The 27,826-nt window shown below is 38.2% G+C and overlaps 2 protein-coding genes and 1 long non-coding RNA gene across 5 annotated transcripts in view; 2 read left to right on the top strand and 1 right to left on the bottom strand.

The window, feature by feature from the left end:
• The window catches only part of LOC131985056 (ATPase family AAA domain-containing protein 2-like), a 28,124-nt gene extending 24,200 nt beyond the window's left edge, over window positions 1–3,924 (top strand). Inside the window, exons 24-26 of one of the 3 annotated variants that reach the window (XM_059350086.1) lie at window positions 2,031–2,161; window positions 3,008–3,136; window positions 3,603–3,924. In XM_059350086.1, the coding sequence (XP_059206069.1) occupies window positions 2,031–2,161; window positions 3,008–3,136; window positions 3,603–3,635 (293 nt within the window). In that variant the 3' untranslated portion in view covers window positions 3,636–3,924. Of the gene's footprint in view, window positions 1–332; window positions 1,632–2,027; window positions 2,162–3,007; window positions 3,137–3,602 lie in introns of those variants that run through there. The other 2 variants (XM_059350085.1, XM_059350084.1) reach the window with 2 other exon arrangements.
• A 2,048-nt stretch (window positions 3,925–5,972) lies between these two features.
• On the top strand, window positions 5,973–26,449 carry LOC131985059 (zinc fingers and homeoboxes protein 1-like). The gene is made up of 8 exons (XM_059350090.1): window positions 5,973–6,273; window positions 10,166–10,644; window positions 11,646–12,266; window positions 13,654–13,780; window positions 14,944–16,176; window positions 16,496–16,627; window positions 18,144–18,619; window positions 21,551–26,449. The coding sequence occupies exons 2-7, from the start codon at window positions 10,286–10,288 to the stop codon at window positions 18,609–18,611; spliced, it is 2,940 nt and encodes a 979-aa protein (XP_059206073.1). The 5' UTR covers window positions 5,973–6,273; window positions 10,166–10,285; the 3' UTR covers window positions 18,612–18,619; window positions 21,551–26,449.
• Window positions 20,041–21,615, bottom strand: LOC131985074 (uncharacterized). The gene is made up of 2 exons (XR_009395606.1): window positions 21,488–21,615; window positions 20,041–20,235 (listed from the first exon to the last, which is right to left on the bottom strand). It is a non-coding gene; the product is annotated as an uncharacterized LOC131985074 (long non-coding RNA).
• Window positions 26,450–27,826: the final 1,377 nt, after the last annotated feature.

Raw genomic sequence — 27,826 nt, 5'->3', positions numbered from 1 at the left:
AGAGAGAGGAGAGAGAGAGAGAGAGAGAGAGAGAGAGAGGAGAGAGAGAGAGAGAGAGGGAGCGAGGAGAGAGAGAGAGAGAGAGAGAGAGAGAGGGAGAGAGGAGGACAGGAAGAGCAGATCAGCAGATGAAAAGATGAAAAAGAGAAAAGTCAAGAGAGGAAGACGAGCAGATCAAGTGGAGAGACGAAGAGGTTTGATTGCTCTCGTCGTCTGGAGGCCTCCAGCTCTCTAACAACCCCCCTCCCCCTCCTCCTCCCCCTCCTCCTCCTCCTCCTCCTCCTCCTCCCCCTCCTCCTCCTCCTCCTCCTCCTCTCACTTCTTTCCTGCAGCTCGCAAGAAAAAACGCTGCAAACGGGCCAGAAAGTCCAAGTGGAGCGCCGGAGTCATTAAGAAACCCAAGAAGAAGAAGAGGGAGCTGACCCCGGCCTCCTCCTCTTCCTCCTCCTCCTCCTCCTCTTCCTCCCTCTCCGAGTCCAGTGAGGTGAGATTGGTGAACGGCAGCTCCTCCACGCTGTCAGAGAGCAGCGACCTGGACCTCCTCCACCACGGCTCTAACGGGGTCTCAGGAGTCCAGAACGGACTGGTCCAGAACGGACCGGTCCAGAACGGGTTCCACCCCCCCCGACCCGGCCGACAGCCCCCCCCCTCGGAGGCTGAGGCAGCGGCCCCCAGGGACCCCCCCGGGCCGGGACGCGGAGGTCAACGGGGTTTGTCTGGTCCCCGTAGGTCTGTAGCTCCTCGTCTACTAACTGCTCCTCGCTGCTGCAGCTTCAAACCAACGCTGGTTTCACTTTAGGAGGAGAGAACGCTGCTGCTGCTGCTGGAGGAGCTCCAACAGGCCCAACGCTCCACACAGAGATGTTTGTCTATATGAGATGATTTCACGTCCACATACGCTGTTATTAAAGGACAAAAAAAGAGTCAAAAAAAGACACAAAATGACCAAAAAAGACACAAAATTACAAAAAAAAGAAACAAAATGACCAAAAAAGACACAAAATGACTGAAAAGACACAAAATGACACAAAAAAGACACAAAATGACAGAAAAAAACTAAATTACTTAAAGAAGAAACAAAATGACCATAAAAAGACACAAACTTATTAAAAAAGACACAAAATTATTTCAAAAAGACACAAAATTTGCACACGCAAAAAGACACAAAATTACCCAAAAAAAGACACAGAATTATTTAAAAAGACACAAAATTACCCAAAAAGGTAATTAAAGGGACCTTCCACACACAACACGTTAAAGTGCCATTCATATAAAACTCACATTAAACTTTCATATCAAGGTGGGGGCCACAAAATATCGTCATGAGGGCCGCAATTGGCCCGCGGGCCGCGAGTTTGAGACCCCTGGTTTAGAGGGACGGTGAGGACGCCACCAGACTCAAACCAGTTCTTTTACTGGACAGAACTCAGAGTTGCTGGTCTATCTCTGCCCTGATTGGTTAGTTCTGTTTGTGTCTATGGGGGCGTTTCCACTGTAGTCTCCACTCCGTGTATCATTCAACCAATGAAATGTATTTATTTATTTATTTATTTGTTTATTTATTTACCAGGGACAGTGCATGGCTCTCAGCCGTACCAGGATTAGCTACGAGCTAAATTCCCTCTGTCGTCCCTGGGCAGGAACAAATAACATCAATCTGACACAAACAAACAAGCCTTTCAAACAGCAACAACAGAGTTTCACACTCTGAAAACACAACACAACACAAGAGTAAAGTCACAGCATTAACACACAACACAATGTTAAAATACAACACTCAAGAGATTGCAAAATAGTGAGCTAATGTTTGAGTTTATAGTTGGTGGGTGCATAATTGAGTGGATTCAAGCTGTGATTTTATTTTAGATTTAAAACCAGTTTAAGTTTATATTTTTGCCCGAAGCTTCACTGACAGTAAAGCTTAAAGCACAACACGTCCTCCTGCTGCAGAGACGCAACGCAAACTTATGAAAAGGACCAAACGGAGGAATAAAACCTCATCTTCTGGTCCCTTTCTTCCTCCTCAGCAGAGACGAACAGTCACCAGTCCAGAGCCAACATGGCCGCCTTGGAGCAGCTGCAGCTGTTGGACAGAGAGCGGCGAGAAGAGATGCTCAACGACAAAACGCCGCCGCTGGTCGTCGACCGCAGCAAGCTGAGGGTGAGTCCGTTAACATGAGTCTCTAATCTGTGAGTGTTTGATGTCTGCCACCGGCATGAATTTCTCTACAATCTGTCCTAAAATGATTCATGAAGAGTGAAAGCTGTTGGAACAAACACAGGTTTCCCAGCCTCTCTCCACTCTAACTCTGAACATTGCTTCCAATACACACCCATTATAAACTCAGGAAAAAGCCTAACACGTAAACTGCCATTTTATTAAAACTATGCAAGAGATCAAAACGACAATAAAGTCTGAAGTCTTGTGACCCGATTAAACTTTCAATCAGTTTTCTAGTCATTTTATGTCTTTTTTTTAGTAATTTTGTGTCTTTTTTTAGTCATTTTGTGTCTTTTTAGTCATTTTGTGTCTTTTTTAGTCATTTTGTGTCATTTTGTGTCTTTTTTTGGTCATTTTGTGTCTTTTTAGTGTCTTTTTTAGTCATTTTGTGTCTTTTTTTAGTCATTTTGTGTCTTTTTTTAGTCATTTTGTGTCTTATTTTTGTCATTTTGTGTCTTTTTTAGTCATTTTGTGTCTTTTTTGTGTCATTTTGTGTCTTTTTAGTAATTTTGTGTCTTTCTTTGGTAATTTTTTGTCTTTTTTTAGTCATATTGTGTCTTTTTTTGGTCATTTTGTGTCTTTTTAGTCATTTTGTGTCTTTTTTGGTCATTTTATGTCTTTTTGTAGTCATTTTGTTTTTTTTGGTCATTTTGTGTCTTTTTTTAGTCATTTTGTTTTTTCTTTGGTCATTTTGTGTCTTTTTTTAGTCCTCAACAGCAGATGTTTCTGAGCCTTGACTCTCTAAAGCTGTGGTTGTTGTTGTTGTTGTTGTTGTTGTGTCTTCAGGAGGTCCTGAGCCGAGCCGTGTCTGAGACGAAGGACTGTGAGGTGGAGAAGCTGGAGAAGCTCTACGCTCTGCTGGCTCAGTGCATCTACAGACACAGAGACAACAACAACAAGACGGAGCTGCTCCAGGTACACAAACAAACAAACAATCAACGTTTTGTATTTCACTCTCAATATACTCTCAGTAGTCTGCGCAATTTAACAAAGTTTGTATGAAGTGGCACTATATGATCTGTTTCTGTCTATTTTCACATTTCATTTTCTCTTTTTTGTCTTTTTTTCATAATTTTGTGTCTTTTTTAGTCATTTTGTGTCTTTTTTGATCATTTTGTGTGTTTTTTGGGTCATTTTGTGTCTTTTTTAGTAATTTCGCGTCTTTTTTGGTCATTTTGTGTCTTTTTTTGGTCATTTTGTGTCTTTTTTTAGTCATTTTGTGTCTTTTTGAAACCTAAACATTGTGTATTTTACTCTAAATATACTCTCAATAGTCTTGGAAATTTAAGAAAGTACATATAAAGTGGCACTATACGATCTGATTCTGTGTATTTTCACATTTAATTTTCTCTTTTTCTGTCTTTTTCTTTTCTTCTTCCAGGAAATGAGGAAAGAAATCGATAACTTCTATTGATCCCCCACATCGAGTCTATTTTAATAAAACATCTGCATCCAAACAGGAAGGTGTTTATTTATTCCTCTTTATGTTGTATATTTTGACAATGGCACAAATTAATTTACCTCAGTATTTATTTTGTAGTTAGACAGATGGTATTTATAAAAGAGTATTTATTAATGTGACCAATCACTGCGACCATGTAATGATATTTAATTTAAATTGATCATGACGTAAACTTGAATAAAGGAGCTTGTTGAGGTTTAATTCAACTGATTCTGTATTCTGAGTATTTATTCTGTATTTACTGTAGCTGAAAAACTGTTATAACTGTCATTTCACAGCTTTTCAGCTCATCTTTGTGCTCAATATATTCATTTGTTGAATTATTTCCAACTTTAAGAGTTTAGTTTTTAAATTAGATAATTAGTGGTATAACGTTTCTTACATTAAGTCGATGTTTTTAGGCTCTTGTATTGAAGTAATTTCATTTTTAATTCATTTTAATTCATATTTCACTACATTACAGAGGAGAATTGTCTCTTTTTAAAAAAATTCTACTCTACTTCACAGATTTATTTACTTTGCACAATAACATTTTACAAACAAAATAGATGATGTGTGTAGAAATATGATTTTTCTAAATAATAAATTCATTAAGAAGTAAATAAAATTGAAAAAAGTGGGGGGGGAAAGCCGTCAATTTTTATGAATAAAGAAATACGTTTTAAAATTAAAAAGAAAAGTAATGAATAAACCGGTGATTTTTGTAAATAAAGAAATACGTTGTTTTTTTTTAATTAAATAAAAAGCAAAAAAATATATGAACTGGTGAGTTTTTCTAAATAAAGAAAATCAAAAGCATAAAATGAGTAAACTGGTATTTTTTTAAATTAATAAAGCAAAACATTTTTAAAAATATAGTGGAATGAATAGATAAAATTAAAAAGAAAATTAATTTATAAACCAGTGATTTTTGTTTATAAAGAAAAAAAACTAAAAAAGAAAAAAAAATTACACTGCTCATTTTTCCAAATAAAGAAGTTATTCATTTTTTTAAATTAATTCATGAAATAAAAAAGCAACTTAATAAATAAACTGCTTATTTTTCAAAATAAATATATGTATAAAAAATGTTTTAAAAAAATACAATAAATAGATAAAATCAAAAAGCAAAAAAACATAAATGGTGATTTTTCTCGATAAAGCAATACATTTAAAAATATATTATAATAAACTGACAAGATTAAAAAGTAAATAAATAAACAGGTAAAAGTAACACAGTGATACTTGAAGTTTATTTTTCTGGTAAAACTAAAGCACTTTAACTTTTTATTTAGTATTTTTACATTGTAGTCAGAGTTCTTGTAGTTAAATAAAATATTAAAATATTTCTTCTAATAACTTCAGGACAGAGTGTGACTGAACTTCTTGCATAACTCCATCAGGACACCGTGAACCGGCCTGATAGTACACGCTGCTGACGTCCGCCCGTGACGTCATGACGTACAGATAAAGCTGTCAAGTTGACGTCAGCACACCGCGACGGCCGTTTCCGCTGTACAGGAATACCTTCAAAATAAATGTGGGGAATTGGCGCACATTAAAAAAAAGAACAGAAATCTGACTGAAAAACAATAATAAGAGAAATAAAATAAACCAATACAGAATGGTAACATACAGAAAAAGAAAAAGTTGCTATATGAAAATAATCACAGCCTGTCACATATTTTTTTACACTGTAGTACTATGGTTTTCCTTGATAATAACCAAAATCATGATCAAGAAAACCATCATAAATGTCTAGATATCAGCTCTTAAATTAAACTCTTATCAGCTATTTGTGTTGTTATCATTATATTTGTCCAAACAAATGTACCTTTAGTTGTACCAGGCATTAAAATGAACAAGAAATTGAAGAATACATACACACACACACACACACATTTGAGTCATGTCACATTTTTCGTCTCATGTTTATCTTAATATAAAAATGAGTTGCATTGTAACCAAATCTGAATGAAAGAATTAGTAGCGTTTTGAGGTAATTGTACTTCAGTAATTTAGATTATTATTTTTATTATTATTATTATCATTATTATTATTGTTATTATATTGGTTATTATGGGGTCATTCACCATCATGAGTACTTTTACTTTTGGTGCTTTGTAAAATGTTGTAATAACGGGCTATCTCTTGTGAGCATAGTTTTACACTGTAGTGTTCAAGTTAGATATGTGAGTACTTATATCACAGTTTATTTGTTTTTAATACATATTAAATACATATTTTGGTGAAAACTTTACTTGAAGCTCTTATTGTGACAGGGTGAATCCGGAAGCGCTGCCCGGCCGTTGGTCGCTTAGCAGCGGGTAAAAATGTCGCCGTCAGACCCGTTGAACTGTCGGAGCCTTTTTCATTAAACGGTCCTTTTTATCAGCGGAGCAGCGGAGCAGGACGATGCGGCTCGTAGCGGCCTCAGCGGCTCTACCGGGACCCGCCGGGGCGGCAGAGTAGCCTCCCCCCGGCCCGAGGCTCCGAGTCCGGCCGCAGCAGATGGATCCTCGGCGGCTGAAGGCGGAAGACTGCGCACCAACACACCGACACCCCGAGCACCGCGAGCCGCCGCCCGGGCAGACAGCGGCCGATCCACCAGGTACAGACACTCAGCGGGCGGACAGCGGGCCGTTAGCGGCTCGCTGCCCGGGGACCGGCCGCCTCCAGCCGGGGACACCAGAGGAAAGGTCCCGGTAACGGAGCGTCCAGCGGGGCGAGCTGCTAATAACGCTGCTAACGCTGCTAATACCGCTGCTAATAACGCTGCTAACGCTGCTAACTAACGGCTCTAACGCTGCTGACGCTGCTAACTAACGCTGCTAACGTTAGCTCCGCTGCTCTGGTTGTTGTCGTTCCTCTTTCTGGTGGATTCACAGCAGCGAGCTAAGATAACATGCTACTGTGTGTGTGTGTGTGTGTGTGTGTGTGTGTGTGTGTGTGTGTGTGTGTGTGTGTGACAGGAAGTGCATGTTCTGCTGTAACCTCAGAGTTTGATAAACAGTTTGTTCTGCAGGACTTTCAATCATTCTGCTGCAGAAACTTCCTTTAAAAAATCTCCTCGTCTCATTATTAAAGGACTGTTCCACTGATTGGTCCCATTCACCACAATCAGGAGCAATTTACACAGTAACACAGCTTCCAGATGATTTTCACCTCTTCTATGTGAAATCTACAGACCACAACCACCTACTGTCTATAAAGGGACAGAATGCTGATGTCAATAATAGATAAAAATGGTCAGAATCCCTGCAGAAAACATTATATTGAGACAACGAGGCCTGAAGAACACTGTAGGAAAGCGAGAGAGAGAGTGTGTGTGTGTGTGTGTGTGTGTGTGTGTGTGTGTGTGAGACAGGAAGTGCATGTTCTGCTGTAACCTCAGAGTTTGATAAACAGTTTGTTCTTCAGGACTTTTAATCATTCTGCTGCAAAAACTTCCTTTAAAAACTCTCCTCGTCTCATTATTAAAGGACTGTTGTGCAGCTGATTTGTCCCATTCACCACAAGAGAAAATGTTTAAAAAACCGCATTAAATGTGTTGAACAAATGGTGTCAACCCAGAAATTGCTGCAAGAACTTATGAGACATAATTGAGCTGTAAATGGATCAGAAAGACAAACATTAATGATTGTTAGTGATTGTAATGAAGTTTCCAGCTTCCAGATGATTTACAGACTTCTTCTATGTGACATCTACTGTTGACCTGCTGTCTCCCCCTAAACATCTACACACCACAAACACCTACTGTCTATAAAGGGACAGAACGCTGATGTCAATAATGGATAAAAATGGTCAGAATCCCTGCAGAAAACATTATATTGAGACACCGAGGCCTGAAGAACACTGTAGGAAAGAGTGTGTGTGTGTGTGTGTGTGTGTGTGTGTGTGTGACAGGAAGTGCATGTTCTGCTGTAAACTCAGAGTCTGATAAACAGTTTGTTCTGTTGTGCCATTTAACACAATCTGCAAGAGGAATGTTTACAATGACAGATTTATGATGACAACAACTTGACCATAAGTTGTTGCAGCAATTTCTGGGTTGACACCATTTGTTCAACACATTTGGTGCAGCTTTTCTTATCTGGCTGGACTTTATCAATATTTAAGAATCTAGAATAATCTGTTGTTTGCTTTACTAAAGACTTGTGTAAATTGCAAATTACAAATCAGTGGAACAGTCCTTTAATGATGAGCTGAGTTGAGTTTTAAAGGAGGTTTCTGCAGCAGAATGATTAAAAGTCCTGCAGAACTACAACAAACTCTGAGGTTACAGCAGAACATGCACTTCCTGTCTCTCTCTCTCTCTCTCACACACACACACTTTCCTACGTGTTCTTCAAGGCCTTGGTGTCTCAATGTCATGTTTTCTGCAGGGATTCTGACCATTGTGATCTATCCTAATGACAATTGGTGTCAACCCAAAAATTGCTGCAACAACTTATGAGACATAATTGAGCTGGAAATGGATCAGAAAGACAAACATTAATGTTCTGAACCCTTAAACTCCTTAGTAGGAATAATAGGTTGACTTACTTTGTTTTGATGAATTTAGTCATAAATCACTAATAAAAATGACTCAATTAATCAACACATAAAGTAAGTAAACTTACTTAGGTGTTTAAGGGTTCAGAACATTAATGTTTGTCTTCATAGATGGCTAAAAATGGTCAGAATCCCTGCAGAAAAACATTATATTAAGACACCGAGGCCTTGAAGAACACCATAGGAGAGTGTGTGTGTGTGTGTGTGTGTGTGTGTGTGTGTGTGTGTGTGTGTGTGTGTGTGTGTGTGTGTGTGTGTGTGTGTGTGTGTGTGTGTGTGTGTGTGTGTGTGTGTGTGTGTGTGTGTGTGTGTGTGTGTGTGTGTGTGTGTGTGTGTGTGTGTGTGTGTGTGTGTGTGTGTGTGTGTGTGTGTGTGTGTGTGTGTGTGTGTGTGTGTGTGTGTGTGTGAGAGAGAGACAGGAAGTGCATGTTGTGCTGTAACCTCAGAGTTTGTTGTAGTTCTGCAGGACTTTTAACCACTCTGCTGCAGAAACTTCCTCTAATATCTTATCGTCTGATCTCTAAAATCATTAACGGGCCGTTCTCCAGATTTGTCCCATTATCACCAGCAATTTACACAAGTCCTTGTACAAACAATCCTTATTGTGTTAAATATTGATAAAGTCCAGCAGCCAGATAAGAAAAGCTGTCAGAAGAATGTATAATGTTATTAGAGGTGGAAGAATTACTCAGATAGTTTATTTAAAGGGACAGCTCACCCCAAAAAATCTTATTAGAATACACATTTCTTGTTGTGAGTTATGAGTGTTGCAGATATCAGCCAGGCCTGTAACCAAAAATAATTTTTTGTTAGCCAGTCACATTAGCCAGGCGCACATTAGCCGGTCACACATTAGCCAGTCACATTGGCCGGGCGCACATTAGCCGGTCATATTAGCCAGTCGCACATTAGCTGGTCACACATTAGCCGGTCATATTAGCCAGTCGCACATTAGCCGGTCACACATTGGCGGGTCACACATTAGCCGGTCGCATATTAGCCGGTCACACATTAGCCGGTCATATTAGCCAGTCGCACATTAGCTGGTCACACATTAGCCGGTCATATTAGCCAGTCGCACATTAGCCGGTCACACATTGGCGGGTCACACATTAGCCGGTCATATTAGCCAGTCGCACATTAGCCGGTCACACATTGGCGGGTCACACATTAGCCGGTCGCATATTAGCCGGTCACACATTAGCCGGTCACACATTAGCCGGTCGCATGTTAGCCAGTCGCACATTAGCCGGTCACATTAGCCGGTCGCATATTAGCCGGTCACACATTAGCCGGTCGCATTAGCCGGTCACATTAGCCGGTCGCATATTAGCCGGTCACACATTAGCCGGTCGCATTAGCCGGTCGCACATTAGCCGGTCACACATTAGCCGGTCACACATTAGCCGGTCGCATTAGCCGGTCGCACATTAGCCGGTCACACATTAGCCGGTCGCATATTAGCCGGTCACACATTAGCCGGTCGCACATTAGCCGGTCACATTAGCTGGTCGCACATTAGCCGCTCACATTAGCCGGTCGCACATTAGCCGGTCGCATGTTAGCCGGTCGCACATTAGCTGGTCAGTAGCGACGGCACAAAGTGTCTAACTGAGGTCAGCAGAAAGGCGCCATATTAACCCGCTGAAACGACGCATATCTCCACCCAGTGGTGAGGAGGAGGACACGTTCCCGTCAGTTATTGAATTTTCTCAGTTGCATGTAAACTGGGACAAGGACAGAAGTCTGATTAGACGCCAATATCAATTTTTAAGCATAGCTCGATTAAACTGTGCATGTAAAGGCACTGAATGTCTTTTTAACCCTTTGGAGTTTTGGGCTATTTTGTCCCTTTTGACTCCTTTTCATTCTGCCTGTATATACCAATATTACCCATTACAAAGTTAAAAAAGAAATAGTTAAAAGTATCTTCACCGTCTGGTTTTCAGGTTTTAAGGACAACAGAAGAAACGTTTCCACTGACTGATCCTCCTTTATGGAGCGACGACAGGACGACTTGAACTGAGAACGCTTTAACTCTCTCCTCGACGCATCGCTCCGCCGTCAGGATGGCGAGCCGGAGGAAGTCCACCACGCCCTGCATGGTCCCGCCCCGGGAGCCCGCCGACTCGGACCAAGAGATGGAGGACTTGACGGAGGCGGCCGAGCCGGAGGACAGTAACGGCGTGGCAGGCACCTCCTTGGAGCCTTCGGGCCCGCTGGAGGAGCGGGGCGAGGACGGCGAGGCCCGGCCGGGGGCGGAGCTCTACCTGGACGCCACCTCCACGGAGGGAGGCTACGAGTGCAAATACTGCAACTTCCAGACGGCCGAGCTGAACCTGTTCACCATGCACGTGGACACGGAGCACCCCGACGTCGTCCTCAACACCTCGTACGTCTGCATGGAGTGTGACTACCACACCAAGAGGTGAAACACTCAGACACTCAAACACTGGACTCAAACAGTTTGATGCTCAAAATCATCACTCTTTTTGGTTTAACTTTATTCTATTCTATTCTATTGGTGTTGTTGTGCTGCTGCTGGAAGTGCAGTATCTATCCATCCTCTCATCCATCCATCCATCCACCTATCATCCTTCCATCCATCCATCCACCTATCCATCCATCCATCCATCCATCCATCCACCTATCCATCCATCCATCTTTCCATCCATCCACCTATCCATCCATCCATCCATCCATCCATCCAACCATCCATCCATCCATCCATCCATCCATCCATCCATCCATCCATCCATCCACCCATCATCCATCCATCCATCCATCCATCCATCCATCCACCCATCCATCCATCCATCCATCCATCCACCCATCCACCTATCCATCCACCCATCCATCCATCCACCCACCCATCCATCCACCCACCCATCCATCCACCTATCCATCCATCCACCCATCCACCCATCCATCCACCCATCCACCCACCCATCCACCCATCCATCCATCCATCCACCCATCCATCCATCCACCCATCCATCCACCCATCCATCCATCCATCCAGCCATCCATCCACCTATCCACCTATCCATCCATCCATCCATCCATCCATCCATCCATCCATCCATCCACCTATCCACCTATCCATCCATCCATCCATCCATCCATCCACTCATCCATCCATCCACTCATCCATCCATCCATCCATCCATCCACTCATCCATCCATCCATCCATCCATCCATCCATCCACTCATCCATCCATCCATGTCACAATTTTAGGCTGAAGTTTTTTCCTCACACATGATGCGTTCAATGACCGCCTGAAATTTGAAACCTAGAGGATATCTGCTGTTTTTACAGCTCTTTGCTTTGATAAATGCTGCAGTATTGTTTCATTGTTTTCTGGCTTTTTGTGTCATCACTCAGATAAATACAACAGTTATTTAATCTATATTTTTGTACCGTCCAGCTACGACACGCTGCTGGCCCACAACGCCCGCCTCCACCCCGGCGAGGACAACTTCACGCGGACGATGGTGAAGCGTAACAACGAGACGGTCTTCCAGCAGACGGTCAACGACCTCACCTTCGACGGCAGCTTCGTCAAGGTGGAGGACGACGAGGCGGAGGACTCGTCCCGCAAGAGCATCGCGCTCAGCAAGACGCCCATCATGAGGATCCGGAGCCGCGCCGAGCCCAAGAAGTTCACGGCCGCGCACAAGATGGCGCTGGACGACGTCATCAAGGTGGAGAGCGACGAGGACGAGGACGAGGAGAACACGGAGCCGCCCACGCTGTCCCCGGCGCCGACCGGCCTGGCCACGCCACGCCTCGTCCCCGTGTCCTCGGCGCCGCTGCAGGTCCACGCCGTCCCGCAGAGCATCGTGGTCAACAGCCCCAACGTGCTGCAGATCAAAGGCGGGTCGGGCGGCGGCGCCGTGCTGCCTCCCGGGACGCTGGCGCAGGTTCTGTCGGCGCTGCAGAACCAGCAGAACGCCACGCAGACGCAGCTGCTCATCCCCATCAGCAGCATCCCGACGTACAACACGGCCATGGACAACAACGTCCTGCTGGTCAGCGCCTACAACAGGTAGATACACACCTGTATTCTACTTTATTCATACTTTATTCATACTTTTATTAACTTTATTCATACTTAAATCTACTTTATTCAACCATGGACAACAACGTCCTGCTGGTCAGCACCTACAACAGGAAAACAAGACACAACTTTAATCAACTTTATTCAACTTTAATCAACATTAATCATCCGTATTCTACTTTATTCAACTTTATTCAACTTTAATCAACTTTAATCAACTTTATTCAACTTTATTCATACTTTATTCTTCTGCGACACCTGACTGTAAACAAATGATCTGAAATTAATGAATCTTTAACTGTGTGTTGTAGCTTTAAGGACAAATCTGGCCTCATTCTAAATATTTTGCATTTTATAACAAATACCATAAAAAGTCTCCTCACTGCTACACTAGTGGGGAAAAAAATCTGAAATTTCAAGCAAAAATGGCAAAATATTTGGTCTGCATTTGTTTCTGTAAACCAACAAATTATCTCAGTTTACAAATAAAAGACCAGAAGTCATGTTAAATTGGACAAATCCAGTGTGATGTTTGTGCCTGCAAAGCATCAAATTAATTTAATAATCAAATTTAATTGTTATAAAATGTATTTTCACATATGCAAACTTCTCTCTATCATTTATAGAAACCTAATCTACTTTAATGTTCCCTGAATAATTATGAGCAACTTCGTGTAGAAAAAATATCAGTTTTCACGGAATTATTTGTACTTTGACACTATTCGCTGATTTTTCAAAAATTTTATTTGATGCTTTTCTCTGTTTTTGTCGTGCATGGAAACGTTTTTATAATCCTCTTTGGTCCCGTGTTTATAACTTGAAACAGGCTTATGGACTCATAAATATCTGAGTTAATTTGAGGGTGTGATGTGATCTGCCTTATTTATTATTATTATTATTATTATTATTACTATTATTATTATATATTATATTATTTTACTTGTAATTACTCTATTTATATTTTTTCTTTTTACTTTTATATTGTTTATTATCTATTATTACATATTATATTATATATAATATACTGTACTATTATTATTATTATTATTATTATATACCGTCTAGTCACTATAGCATTGTTGCATCATATCATATCACCAGTTTAATTATTACCATCATCTGCCAACCATCCTACCAACTGATGATGTTCTTTTCTTAACCTCTTAAGTGTCCTTGTTCTTGTTCTGTTCTGTGTTTTTTTCTATTGTTGTTTTTATTTATGCTACCTCAGTATTTTATTCTATTGTATTTTATTGTACTTGAATACCGGACTGCTGTGACAACCGAATTTTCCTTCGGGGATGAATAAAGTAATCTATCTATCTATCTATCTATCTATCTTTTACTGACTCTGATTCTTTCTTCTGCCTGGCAGGTTTCCGTACCCGTCGGTGTCGGAGATCATGGGTTTGTCTTCACAGACGAAGTTCAGCGAGGAGCAGATTAAAGTCTGGTTCTCTGCTCAGAGGCTGAAACACGGAGTCAGCTGGACGCCGGAGGAGGTCGGTGCTCTAACTTCACATCCACACGCAGAAACTGAGAAAACTCTGTTTCTACTGCAGCTCACACGTCTGACCTCATGTTGTTTTAATTATTGTGAGAGTCAGAAAGATGTGCAGAGTCCTGTTTATTTCTGTGTATATTTATATATAGATATATAATTATTATTTATTTTCTTTTTCTTTATTTTTTTATTATTAAAAAGTTATTTATTTATTTTAGATTAATTTTGGCATGTTTATGTTTTATTAAATTTCTACTTAGTTATATTTTTTATTTTGATGTATTGTATTATTATTTATAGAGATATTTGTTATTCTAATTATTTATATTTTGTAGATATTTTTTATATTTTCTATTTATTATTTATATATAATAAATTATTCAATATATATGTATGTACAATATATATATTTGTCGGATCCAAAATCTCAATTTAAAAACCAAGTAACACTTTAGACCACGGGTGGGCAACTGGAGGCCCGGGGGCCACATACGGCCCTCACCCTCACTTGAAGTGGCCCTCAGTACAACTACATGCATTTGAGCATGAAATCTTCAAAGTGCAGTGTAAAAATGCACAAAATGACTTCTTGCAATTAATGTTGGTCTGCTGTTCTTGCACTGAAAAAAAGAAATCACAGTAAGTGGTTATATTTTAATTGCTTCAAACCTTTTGTATTCCTATTTATTCTGTTAAACATGCATTTGAGCATGAAATATGTTAAGTTACTGCACTGTAAACATATTTAAAATTGCAGTTTCATCATATCTGGTTAAGTGACGCTCCTATATGTGGCCCTGTGGTAGTGAACATGAAAAACTGTGGCCCTCTCCAGCATTTAAGTTGCCCATCCCTGGTTTAGACCAATCGTCCTGAAGCTCGTTCATCAAATCGCTCTATAAAAGTGATTTTTATAGACTTGCTGTAATGTAATTATCTCTTTATTGATTGTTGTTCCCAGTGGAGTCTTTGTTTAACGTTGCTGCAGCTCCTCCTCTCCACCTTTATTACATTGATCATACTTTGTTGTTGTTTTTGGGCGTTTTGCCTCCAGTTGGAGATCTGAATTCTACTGAGAGCACTTAAGTCTTTAAAATACAATAATATAGTTTATTGCAATCATTTCTGGGACAATATATGATATAATGTGTCTGTGTGCAGGTGGAGGAGGCGAGGAGGAAGAAGTTTAACGGCACGGTGCAGACCGTCCCTCAGACCATCACCGTCATCCCCGCCAACATCGCCGCCGCCACCAACGGCCTCCAGTCCATCTTCCAGACGTGTCAGATCGTGGGCCAGCCGGGCCTCGTGTTGACGCAGGTGGCCGGTAACGGCGGCACCATGCCGGTCGCCTCCCCCATCACGCTGACGGTCGCTGGCGTCCCCGGCAACCAGCCGAAGGCCGCCGAGCCGTCGACGTCCGAGTCAAAGACGGAGCTGTCGGCCTCGGCGGCCGGCGCGGCGGCGCTCAGCTTGGACGCGGCGTCGGCGGCCAAACCGAAAAAGTCAAAGGAGCAGCTGGCGGAGCTGAAGGCGAGCTACGGGCGGCGCCAGTTCGCCACGGAGGCGGAGATCTCGCGACTCATGCAGGTCACCAAACTCTCCAAACGAGCAATAAAGAAATGGTTCAGCGACACGCGCTACAACCAGCGCAACTCCAAGGACCACCACGGCGTGCTGCTGAGCGAAGCCCCGCCCAGCCGAGCGGCGGCCAGCGGCCGCGGGGGACGGAGCAGCAGCGGCGGCAGCCTTAACGACAGCAGCAACAGCAGCACGGCCGCCGCCACCACCATCGTCATCGACTCCAGCGACGACGCCAGCGACTGCTCGCCGACCTCGGCCGGCGCCCCGTCGGGCTCCCACAGCGACCCGCGGGTCAAGTTCCGCCACGCCTTCCCCGACTTCACGCCGCAGAAGTTCAAGGAGAAGACGCCGGAGCAGCTGCTGATCCTGGAGGCCAGCTTCCAGAAGTCGGACACGCCCGCCGACGAGGAGCTGAGCCGGCTGCGCGCCAAGACGAAGCTGACGCGGCGCGAGGTCGACGCCTGGTTCACCGAGCGCCGGAAAATGCCGCTAGGGACGCCGTCGAAGGAGGACGAGGACGAGGCGGACGGCGAGAAGAAACCGGGCGGCGGCGGCGTGCACTCGTCCTCGGCTCAGGAGCGGCAGGTGACGCCGCCCGGCAGCAGGAAGGCGGTGAAGAAGACGCCGGAGCAGCTCCACATCCTGAAGAAGGCCTTCGTCCGCACGCAGTGGCCGACCTCCGAGGAGTACGACCAGATGGCGGACGAGAGCGGCCTGCCGAGGACGTACATCGTCAACTGGTTCGGAGACACCAGATACGCCTGCAAGAACAGCAACCTCAAGTGGTACTACCTCTACCAGAGTGGCAAGGTAACAAAAACATTGTTTACACAGAGCAGAGAGGAGAGGACAGGAGAGGCTGGAAACATGACAATACTTATGTATATCATGTGGACTGTTTGGGAAATTTACCCATTTTTTGGTAATTTTGTGTCTTTTTTGGTCATTTTGTCTTTGTTGTTTCCCGTAATTTCTGTAAATTTTGGCCTTTTTTGTGGAAATGTACATCTTTATTTGGTCATTTTCTGTCTTTTTTATTTTCTGTTTATAAACTATTTTTTTAATCTCTTTGATGTAAATAACTTCTTTACTGCATAAATAAATAAATAACTAAATGAATGTGTTTCAGGTGGACGAGGCGCTGAACGGAGGAGCGAAGACCCAGAAGAAGTCGAGGAAGCGTTTCCGTGGTTGGTCCAGGAGGACGCGCCGGCCGTACCCCTGCAAGCGCTCGCCACAGGGGGGCGCCACCGCCATCAAGGTCTGTCAGCTGCTGCAAACACTCACACATTAAAACTATTAAAACTAATGCAGATTCATCTCTCAGTCCTGGCATAAAATCACCTCTGCATGGAGGTTATTATGTGCATTTTGGTAAAACTATTTTAGAAAAGTTGATTTTGATCATTTTGGTCAAAATATCAGACGCCTTAATAAACAGGAAATTAAGTTTATTTACCTGAAGATTGTTTTTTTTTAATTTTTAAATTGTGCACTACAATAACAAGACAAGTGGAACCAAATAATTACCAAGTAAAAATAAAAATAAATGTCTTCCTCACAGTGGATTTATCTTCTTTCTTTAAATCAAGTTAAACTAAAGAAAGAAACGAATAAAAGCAGTAAAAAATAATATATTATAATATCATATATACATACATGTTTAAAAAAATTATAATTAATAAATAATACATTTGTTTAGATTTATTAAAATCAGTTTAGCAACATCCACAAACTACTGAAAACTATTCAACCTAAATATACAATAAATAAAACATTAAAAATGATTTCACCAAAAATAAAATATAATTCAATAATATAATGTAAAAATGAATTTTGTGCACTGCCTCAGCTACAGAAAACTCCTTTCACATATGTTAAAATGGTTTTGATGTATTTGTCTTTTTTTTTTGTAAAGAAAATAAGTCTTTTTAACAGTGGATTTACCTTCTTTATTTAAATATCATTTAACAAAAAAAAACATACATGCATACATTTAAATAAATAATAATACAAATTTAATGCAGTAATATTAGAAATATAAGTAACATACATACACATACATGTTTGTATACATTAAATAAATAAATATTAAGACAAAATGTTTAAATTTGAATAAAATTAGTGCAGCCACATCATCATCCACAAACTACTGAAAACTATTAAACATAAATATCAAATATATAATACATTAAAAATGAAAATCCATTAAATATGTGCACAGCCACAACAGACAGAGAACTCCTTTTACACGTTTGAAATTTTTGGAAACTGTTTTCAACATATTTTGGTCAGTAACTCAGCAAAAAAACAAAAATTATAATTAGAAATAGAAATAAATAAAAAGCCCAGCCCCTATGTCTCAGTATATATCGAATGAGTGGAGGAGATCCTGTCTTCAACTCTCTAAATGTAAAACATTATGTATATGATGTGTTGTTATTTGTTGGAGGTGTTGTTGCTCCTGCAGGCGAAGTCGGGGAAGTCGTTCCTGTTTAACTCTCTAAATGTAAAACATTATGTAGATGATGTGTTGTTATTTGTTTTAGGTGAAGTTCGGGAAGTCGTTCTTGTTAAACTCTCTAAATGTAAAACATTATGTAGATGATGTGTTGTTATTTGTTTTAGGTGAAGTCGGGGAAGTCGTTCTTGTTAAACTCTCTAAATGTAAAACATTATGTAGATGATGTGTTGTTATTTGTTTTAGGTGAAGTTCGGGAAGTCGCTCCTGTTAAAGTCTACATATAATATATATGATGTGTTGATATTTGTTTTAGGTGAAGTCGGGGAAGTCGTTCCTGAAGGACTACTACCTCAAACATCGAGCTCTGAGTGAGAAAGACCTGGACGACCTGGTGACCAAGTCCAGCATGAGCTACGAGCAGGTGAGGGACTGGTTCTCTGAGACCGCCAGGAGGGTGGAGGAGGGCAGGGAGGCCTTCAGCGACGAGGAGAACCAGGGGGAAGAGGAGGACGAGGAGGAGGAGGAGGAAGAAGAAGACGAGGAGGAGGAGGAGGGGGAGGAGGAAGAGGAGGCAGCAGCAGCAGAGCAGGCAGAGAGTGAAGGAGAGATGGAGGTGAAGGAACAAGGAGAGGAGGCCCTTGACTGCAACGAGGAAGAGGAGGAAGAGGAGGAGGAGGAGGAAGCAGAGGAGGAGGAGGAGGAGGAGGAGGAAGAAGCGATCCAGGAGGAATCTGAAGGCGACAGCCAATCACAGCCTCAGGCCGAGGAGGAGCAGACATGAGCAGACAGGTGAGTTCATCTCCCTGACAACAACCTTCTCCTTCTACACCGACAGGTTACATTATGTTCTGTGGAGCATTTTTGTCAAAAATGGTCAAAACTCTAAAATGCCTTAAAATTCGCTCTATTAAGGGATGTCCAAAAATGATCCCTTCATAGAAAAAAGTCATACTATAGCATGTCGATTTATGTCAAAAATGGTCAAATTTTAAAATGCCTAAAAATGCTTTCAATGGGTCAATTATAGTCTGTTGTTACATATTAGAGCATAATTTGGCCAGAAATGACAGAAAAACACCATATTATGGGATGTCCAAAATTGAGCCCGTCAAGAAAAAAGTCATACTATAGCATGTTGATTTTTGTTAAAATTGGTCAAATTTTAAAATGACTGAAAATGCTTCAAATGGGTCAATTATAGTCTTTTGATACATGTGGTTGTATAGTTTGACTACATTTATCAAGAAAACACCATATTATGGGATGTCCAAAAATGACCCCCTAAAGAAAAAGTCATACTATATAGCATGTCGATTTCTGTCAAAAATGCTCAAATTTTTAAATGCCTAAAAATGCTTCAGACTGATTCATTTTAGTCTGTTGATACATATTAAATGCTAATTTGGCCAGAAATGACAGAAAAACACCATATTATGGGATGTCCAAAAATGACCCCCTAAAGAAAAAGTCATGTCGATTTCTGTCAAAAATGGTCAAATTTTAAAATGACTGAAAATGCTTCCAATGGGTCAATTATAGTCTGTTGATACCCATTAGAGCATAATATGGCCAGAAATTAAAGAAAAACAAACATATTTGGGGATTTCCAGAAATAATCCCCTCAAGAAAAAGTCATAGTATAACATGTCGATTTTGTCAAAAATGGTAAACATTTTAAAATGCCTTAAATATGTCAATTATTGTCTGTTGATACAGATTAAGGTGAACTACGGCCAGAAATTAAAGAAAAAACATAATATAGGATGTCCAAAAATGACCCACTCAAAAAAAAAGTCATACTATAGCATGTCGATTTTTGTCAAAATTTCGTCAAATTTCAAAATGCCTAAAATGAGTCAATTATAGTCTGTTAATACATGTGATAGTATAGTTTTTCCAAAAATAGCGGGAAAAAACACCATATTATGGGATGTCCAAAAATGACCCGCTCAAGATAAAAGTCATACATACATGGTGATTTTTGTCAAAATTGGTCAATGCTTCAAATGGGTCAATTACAGTGTGTTGATAGATGTAGCAGTATAGTTTGTCCAAAAATGACCTCTTCAAAAGAAAAAGTCCTACTATAGTTATACTGTGACCTTTATGACATACACATGACTTTTTCCGTGAAATTGTAAATCAAAGTTATTGTCCAAGTGTGTAAAGACATTTGTTTTCAATACCAACAGAAACTCCAGAACCAGAAAGCTTAATAAATCACCTTTATTCATACATGTTTAAATCATAAATGGATAAAATTGTCCTTAAAGAGATTCAGAATCTGTTCAGCAAATGTCATCATCTGTCCTCTGGAAAATTCTGTGAGGTCAGAGTCTCCACTTCCTCCCTGGACCACGTCCAGGACCGAGTGTCTCCTGATCCGGTAGCTCTGTCTCAGTCCTCTGGAGAATAAGGAAGACAGAATCAGAGTCAGTCCAGTGGTGACGAACAATCTATGGACAGATACACCTTGTACCCTTCTGACTTGTTTTACATACTGTGTTTTCTTGATATATTAAACTGTTACCAGGACCAACGTGTTGTTCTACGGTGCTTATTGGCATATTGGACAAACTACACAGCGACAGACAGATTAAATTATGTTATTATAGTCTGTTGATACATATGAGAGGCTAATATGGCCAGAAATTACAGGAAAACATCATATAATGGGATGTCCAAAAATGACCCCCTCAAGAAAAAGTCATGTCGATTAGAGGCTAATCTGGCCAGAAATTACAGGAAAAACAACACATTATGGGGAAAAAAAGTCAAACTATAGCATGTCGATTTTTGTCAAAAATGGTCGAATTTTAAAATGCCTAAAAATGTTTCAAATGTATTAATTATAGTCTGTTGATATATGTAGTAGTGTAGTTTGTCCAGAATAGTGTAGAAACACAATTTTATGGGATGTCCATGTTGATTTTTGTCAAAATTGGTGAACTTTTAAAATGCTTCCAATGGATTATTTATAGTCTGTTGATACATAATAGAGCATAATTTGACCAGAAATGGCGAAAAAACACCATATCTTAAGATGTCCAAAAATGACTCCCTCAAAGAAAAGTCATACTATAGCATGTCGATTTTTGTCAAAAATGGTGAAATTTTAGAATGCTTCAAAAGGGTTAATTATAGTCTATTGATACCCATTAGAGTATAATATGGCCAGAAATTAAAGAAAAACAAACATATTATGGGATGTCCAAAAATGACCCACTCAAAGAAAAGTCATACTATAGTATGTTGATTTTTGGCAAAAATGGTGAAATTTTAAAATGCCTAAAAACGCTTCCAATGGATTAATTACAGTCTGTTGAGTATATGTTGGCCTGAAACGACATAAAAACAAAAATAAACACTATATTTTGGGATGTCCAAAAATGACCCCCTCAAATGGGTCAGTTATGATCTGTTAATACATGTAGTTGGATACTTTTTTCCAAAAATAGCAAAATAACACCATATTTTAGATGTCGATTTTTGTCAAAAGTGGTCAAACTTTAAAATGACAAAAATTGCTTCAAAAGTGTCAATTAGCCTATAATTGATACATGTGGTTGTATAGTTTGTCCAAAAACAGCAGAAAATAAACCTCTCATGCAACTTATTGTGGTAAATATTTGAAGTCATCCTGGAGGATTGACTCACCTGAATCTGAAGTAAACATGACGACGTGTTGCAGGAAGTTGAATATAATTTGTGTTGTTGCAGCATCGCCGTGGAGACGACTCGGAGGACGATAACGTGTCAGTGTTTCTCAGCTGGCGGCTCGGGACCCAAAGATGGCCGCAGGAGCCTCAGACGGACGATGTGAGAACTGAAAGGACGCTCTGAGCCTGGGAGGACCAGAGTCTGGTGGAGCTGCAGCTGAGAATCACTGAGACGGAGAATAAACGGACAGACGAGAGTTTGTGCTGCCGCACCGCCGGGACCAAACCCAACGAGAGTAAGTCGCTCCGCTCCTCCACAAACAAGGCTTTTATTTTGGTGAGGATGACAGGGCTTTTATTTTGGCCCTTTTTTTGTGTCATTTTTCTTACAAAAAAAAGAGAAAAAAAATGGATGTTTTTAAAGAGGTGAGACCTCGCATGGTTTTCTCATTTAAATAACTTTTTTCAGAATAACGGACCATTTTCTGAAGGGAACGTCCCCAAACAATGAAACATTTTGCTGTTCTGAAATAATAAAAAAAAGAAAAAGGTTTTTAAAGCCGTACTGTTTTATTTTTTATTTTTCTGTGTTGTGAATAGACAACTCAAATTAGTGCCATTCTGTTTAAAGTTCTTGTTTTAAATCAAAAGAAATCAAAAGCTGGAGTGATTTCCACGTCAGCGTTATTACTTTTTTTTTTTTTTTTTTAAAGTCTGAACGACATATAAACATAATGGGGACTGAATCCATTATACTGTTCTTATAATATTATGAGTTCTTTTTGAATATGGTGATCATTTCCATGTGAGCAGGTGTTTGGGTCCATTCAGTTTCAATCAAATCAAGTCAGCTTGTTAATTTCCCTCCGAGGATAAAATCACTGACGGATGGAGGAAAACAAGGGAAAATCCACCTTAAAACTCCTTTTTTTATACATTAAAAGTTATTTTAGTCAAATTAAAACACAATTCAACTATGTAAGTTGTGTGCAATGAATGGCCGTTAACTTAAGTAATTCACCATCACAAATACACAAAAAAATGCCGAAAAATTCAACTAAATATTGCATTTTTGAGGCAAATATTGTACTTTTTTACACTTTTTTTTACACTCAATTAGCTGCCAGCTTCAGTTACTTTTCAAGTCGAGATTGAACATAAAAAACACACTTAATTTTTAAGTGAAAAGCCAATTTATGACAAGTTCTAAGGTTTTAAATAAACCTCATAACAGTATATCAAGTAGTTAAAATGAGCCCTACCTAAAATAAATTAAAAAAATGCATCAAAAATAATAATCCAATCATATATTTTGGAATTATTTAAGTACATTTTGAACTTTCCCCCACTGCAAAACCAAAATATTTAGTCAGCAGGAAGTTAAACTGCTGGACAAACTTAAAGCTACTGTTTCTTTGTGCCTCATGTCTGAGGCTTTTATTGTGAAAGGATAGACTGGTATGTGCCAAAGAAGCTAAAAAGAGGAGAAGTAACGGTCAAATGACCCGTATGACGACTATAATTTTTTTTTTACGATACTGTAGCATGTCGATTTTTGTCAAAATTTGTCAAACTTTTAAAATGTCATAAATAGGTCAATTATGGTCTGTTGATACATATTAAGGCATAATATGGCCAGAAATTAAAGAATTTTTTTTTTTGGGATGTCAAAAAATGACATAAAAAAACTCATACTATAGCATGTCGATTTTGTCAAAAATGGTCAAATTTTAAAATGCATAAAAATGCTTCAAAAGGGTTAATTATAGTCTATTGATACCCATTAGAGCATAATATGGCCAGAAATAATCCCCTCAAGAAAAAGTCATAGTATAACATGTCGATTTTTGTCAAAAATGTGAAACATTTTAAAATGCCAAAAAATGCTTGAAATGGGTCAATTATGATCTGTTGATACTTAAAGTTTGTCCAAAAATAGCAAAAAAAACACCATATTATGAGATGTCCAAGAATGACCCCTTCAAAATAAAGTCCGACTATAATTAGTTAAAATGAGCCCGAGCTTTACTGAATTAAAAATAATTATCCAATATTATATTTGGAATTATTTCAGTACATTTTGAACTTTTCCACCACTACAAACATAATAACAATAAGGTTATTATTGCTTTATGAGCGTTTTATTGAGTTTTTGCTGATTTAACTGTTATTTTCGTCTCTCTGTTAAACACAAACTGACCTTCATGAAGCTCCTGCAGCACATTTAGTTTCTCCTCTGACTTCATCCAACACAAATAAAACATTCAGCTCCTTAAACACGAACATCTGGAACTCTGGGAAATGATTCTGCCGAGTTATGACAACATATTAATCACAGGCAGATTAATCAGAGTGGTTAATGGTTCATAATGTCTCATTCTGTCTGACCAACAATATAAAAAACACATTATTTCATTTATTATCATAGAAAACACAGAGAATTAGGAACCTTGGGCTCAGATGAATTATGAACGCTATTTATGACTATTTTCTGACATTTTATGTTAAAAAAAAAAAGGTGATTATGGAAATAAGAGGCTGATGAATCGATATTTTAAACAGAAGTTTAAAAACCCAAATACTCAGTTTATAATGAAACAAAGAGAAGCAGGAAGGTTAAACTCTGGGGAGTTATTCTGACTATTTATCACAGTTTGATGACGTTTTATGTCAAATAAAATAATAATGTTAATTCAGGAAATTAGGAGCTAATTAATCAAAATTTAAAATGGTATTTAATGTCTTATTTTGTCCAGCCAACAGCCAAAAAAACATAAAATATTCAGTTTATAATGATATTAAACAAAAAGAAGTACAAAACTATTATGGACAAATAATTATATAATATTTATATTTATTAATTAATAAAAAAACAAGCTATTTAACAGGGTTATTCTTCTCTTTTCTACATTAAGTGCAAATGCCATGAACATTTTTAATTACTTTTATTACAATTATTAACCATAAAATTGGCGTTTAAATCTGTCAATTAATTTAATGGGACATTATGGATTTTTTTCCACTATTATTCAATTTGTTAATTGTTTTTTTAAAGTTAAATTACACTGAATTCTATAAATAAATAAAAAATCATTGCTGAATGTCAAATTAAGAAAACTTTCTGCTGAAAATTTAAATTTAATGTGAAAATAAATCGTAAAAACTTAATAAAAAACCTTTACAGGTGTATATTTTTTTCTTATACAGATATTTACTGACTATTTTCTGTATTTTGAAATAACTGCTTTGATGGTGTTTGGCAACTTTTAAGTTTTTTAAATATTTTTTTTTACAGTGTACTCCCATAAAAAACAACAAAAATGTATTGACATGCAAATAATCCTTTTTTTTTTAATGCCCCGGTGTGTAAAGGCCTTCAGAATAAAATAAAATAAAATAAATCATATTGCTGAATGTAAAATTCAGGCAACTTTCTTACAGTAAAAATGTAAATAAAATGTAAAAATAAATTGTTAAAAGTACTAAAGAAAAACTTTCTACAGATGTTTTTTTTAATACAGATATTTATATCTGTATTTCTAAAAAATATTATTAGTGAAAGAACTGATTTGACATAATTAATCGTAATAAGTAATAATAAAAAAACATGTTATTTGATAGTGTTAGGCAGCTTTTTTTACAGTATACTCTCGAAAAATCAACAAAAATATATTGACATACAAATAATCACTTTTTTTTTTTTTTAAACGCCCCCAGTGTGTTAAGGCCTTCAGAATAAAATAAAATAATCTAAACTTTCTGTTTTCTTACAGTAACATTTTTTATTTAATGTAAAATTAATCTGTTTTTAAACTTTTTTTTTTTTTTTTACAGTGTTCTCACGAAAAAAACAAATTTATTGACGTGCAAATAATCCTTTTCCTTTTTTTTAACGTCCCTGGTGTGTAAAGCCCTTCAGAATAAAATAAAATAAATCATAAATTTAAATTTAAAAAAATGTGTTTTTAAGGTGGATTTTTCCTTGGACCTCTTCTACATAAAGAACTCCAAAAAAAAAAAAAAAAAAAAAAAAAAAAAAGATGTCGGAGGTTGTTACAGATTGAACTTGAGTCACTTTTCACTCTTTTTTTTTTGACACGTTTCCAAATAATTTCTTCTTATTATTATTTTATTTTTTTAAATAAACAACAACAAGCAGATTTTATTGATGGACTTGAAAGGGAGATGAACCCAAATACTGTTTTGTGTCTTTGTCCAAAAATTTAAAAAAAGAAAATAAGAAAAAAGGCATGTGTGCTCTACTTCAGGAAAAACAGGCAACTTTACCTCAGTCCGTTAAGCTACAAACTCGGTAAGATTGTGACATTTACACTTTTACGACAGTTTTTCTTTTTTCTAGAGAATAATTCAAATACTGTATGCATGAAAAAAAAATACGAGTACACAATAATAATTATGTCTTTCAGATTTCAGATGGCGTTTTTATTCTCTTTTTTTTGTCTGTTTTTGTCCTCGCCACCAAAGTAAGTGAATCACTTTAAAATAAAGTAAAAAAATAAAGAAGAAGACATAGTTATTAGTGCGTTTATTTGCTCAAATACGGGTGAAACTAGTCAAATAAAACAATATCTTTCAGGTTTTCCACAAGAATTACAGACGATATTTTAGGGACGAGAAACCACGGCTCCCACGGGAACTTTTTATCTTTTCATATGTGGGGTTAGAAAACAAAAAAAAAGAAGAACTAAGCTTTTATTTTGCTTCTCGGCTCTCTTCCTGTGTTTTCTGTAGGACTGTTAGATATGCAAACATCACAGAACAATCAGCGGGTGATCGGTGGTTTGGGTTTTTTATTGATACTCTGTACGTTACGCCTTTCTGCCATTCTTTACATCGCTTTAATAGCCAACAGTTTCAGTAGTTAATTTATTTATTATATCTGGACTTTCATGGATATCTTTTTTTGTCTGCAAGCAAAAAATAAAAAGTGAAAAAATCATGTTTGATTGAGCTGTTGTTGTTGTTTTTGTTGTTTCGACTCATTTTATCCTCTTATCTTTAACACTTGTTGCTCTTTTTACATTTTCCTCTGTGTGTCCTTGTGTTTCACTGCAATATATAAATCTCTTTACATCTTTAGGTGTCACAAATGTTACACAACACAACACAAGTGACAAAAAGAAGTTGTGAAATTACTTAAAAACGAAATAAAATGACTAGAACAAGACACAAAACGACCAAAAAAAGACATCAAATGACTATAAAAAAGACACAAAAAATAACGTAAAATGACTAAAAAAAGATGTAAAAATGACCAGAAAACTATTTAAAATCACTAAAAAATACACAAAACGACCAAAAAAGACGTGAAATGACTATAAAAAGACACAAAATGACCAAAAAAGACAAACTGACCAGAAGACACAAAATGACATAAACAGTTTTCCTCACATATTGTACATACTCTGTGTTGTCATGTTTCCAGCCTCTCCTGTCCTCTCCTCTCTGCTCTGTGCAAACAGAATTTAATGTTTTTAACAGGATCTGGTTTATTATAAATGACACATGGAGAATAAAGAGATTCTGACACTAATATCAACATTTAACACAAGTTTTGGTCACTTTTTATAACGGAAACTTTAACAGATGATCCATTCAAAGACCGACGGAAAGTTCAAACTCTGACGATAACGCCTGTTTTTACCGTTTCTTTCTTTGTGTATTTTTGGCTCAAAAGAAACAGCTGAGGTTAAAGTGAAACCCTCCTGAATCAGCATCAGTGTAGTTTTATATTGTGTTAATTACCTGATGAAACTCGTGCGTCCATCAGATTCAGATCAGCTGTCGTGTCTCTGATCTGATCTGAGAAAAACAGAAGAAACAGAAGAAGAGTTCAATCTGCTCTGACTTCATTTGACACGTTTTCTACTGAACTTTACTCGAATTTCTTCCCCAAATGGTGAAACCATCATCACACATGAAGAACATTGGACTCATTGCAAGATTTAATTTAAGGATTGAAGGATTTTTTGAATCTGTTTTGTCTCTAAATTTAAAAAAATGTGTATTGTTTAATAAAATATTTTCAGAAATCATCTTGTTTCTCTAAAAATCTAAATATTTATTTTACATTAACATTCATTATATAATAATATTAAAATAATTATTCTCTGATTGTGACCTTTGAGCTTTTATTCAAATTAAATTTTGCATAGCATCTGTTAAATATTAATTTGATTTGATTTGTTGGAGGAAAAAAAAGAAAAAAAGAAAAATAAACAGAACATAAAAAGATTTAATTTAAAAAACATCAACACTTTAGAGAAATATTCCTCAAAATATTCTTAGATTAAAAACAAAAATATAAGAAATTGAA

Source organism: Centropristis striata, chromosome 14 (genome assembly GCF_030273125.1).
Source record: "Centropristis striata isolate RG_2023a ecotype Rhode Island chromosome 14, C.striata_1.0, whole genome shotgun sequence".
Lineage (NCBI taxonomy): Eukaryota > Metazoa > Chordata > Actinopteri > Perciformes > Serranidae > Centropristis > Centropristis striata.
Note: the sequence above shows the minus strand (reverse complement) of the source record. Positions and strands in the feature narration are given on the sequence as shown.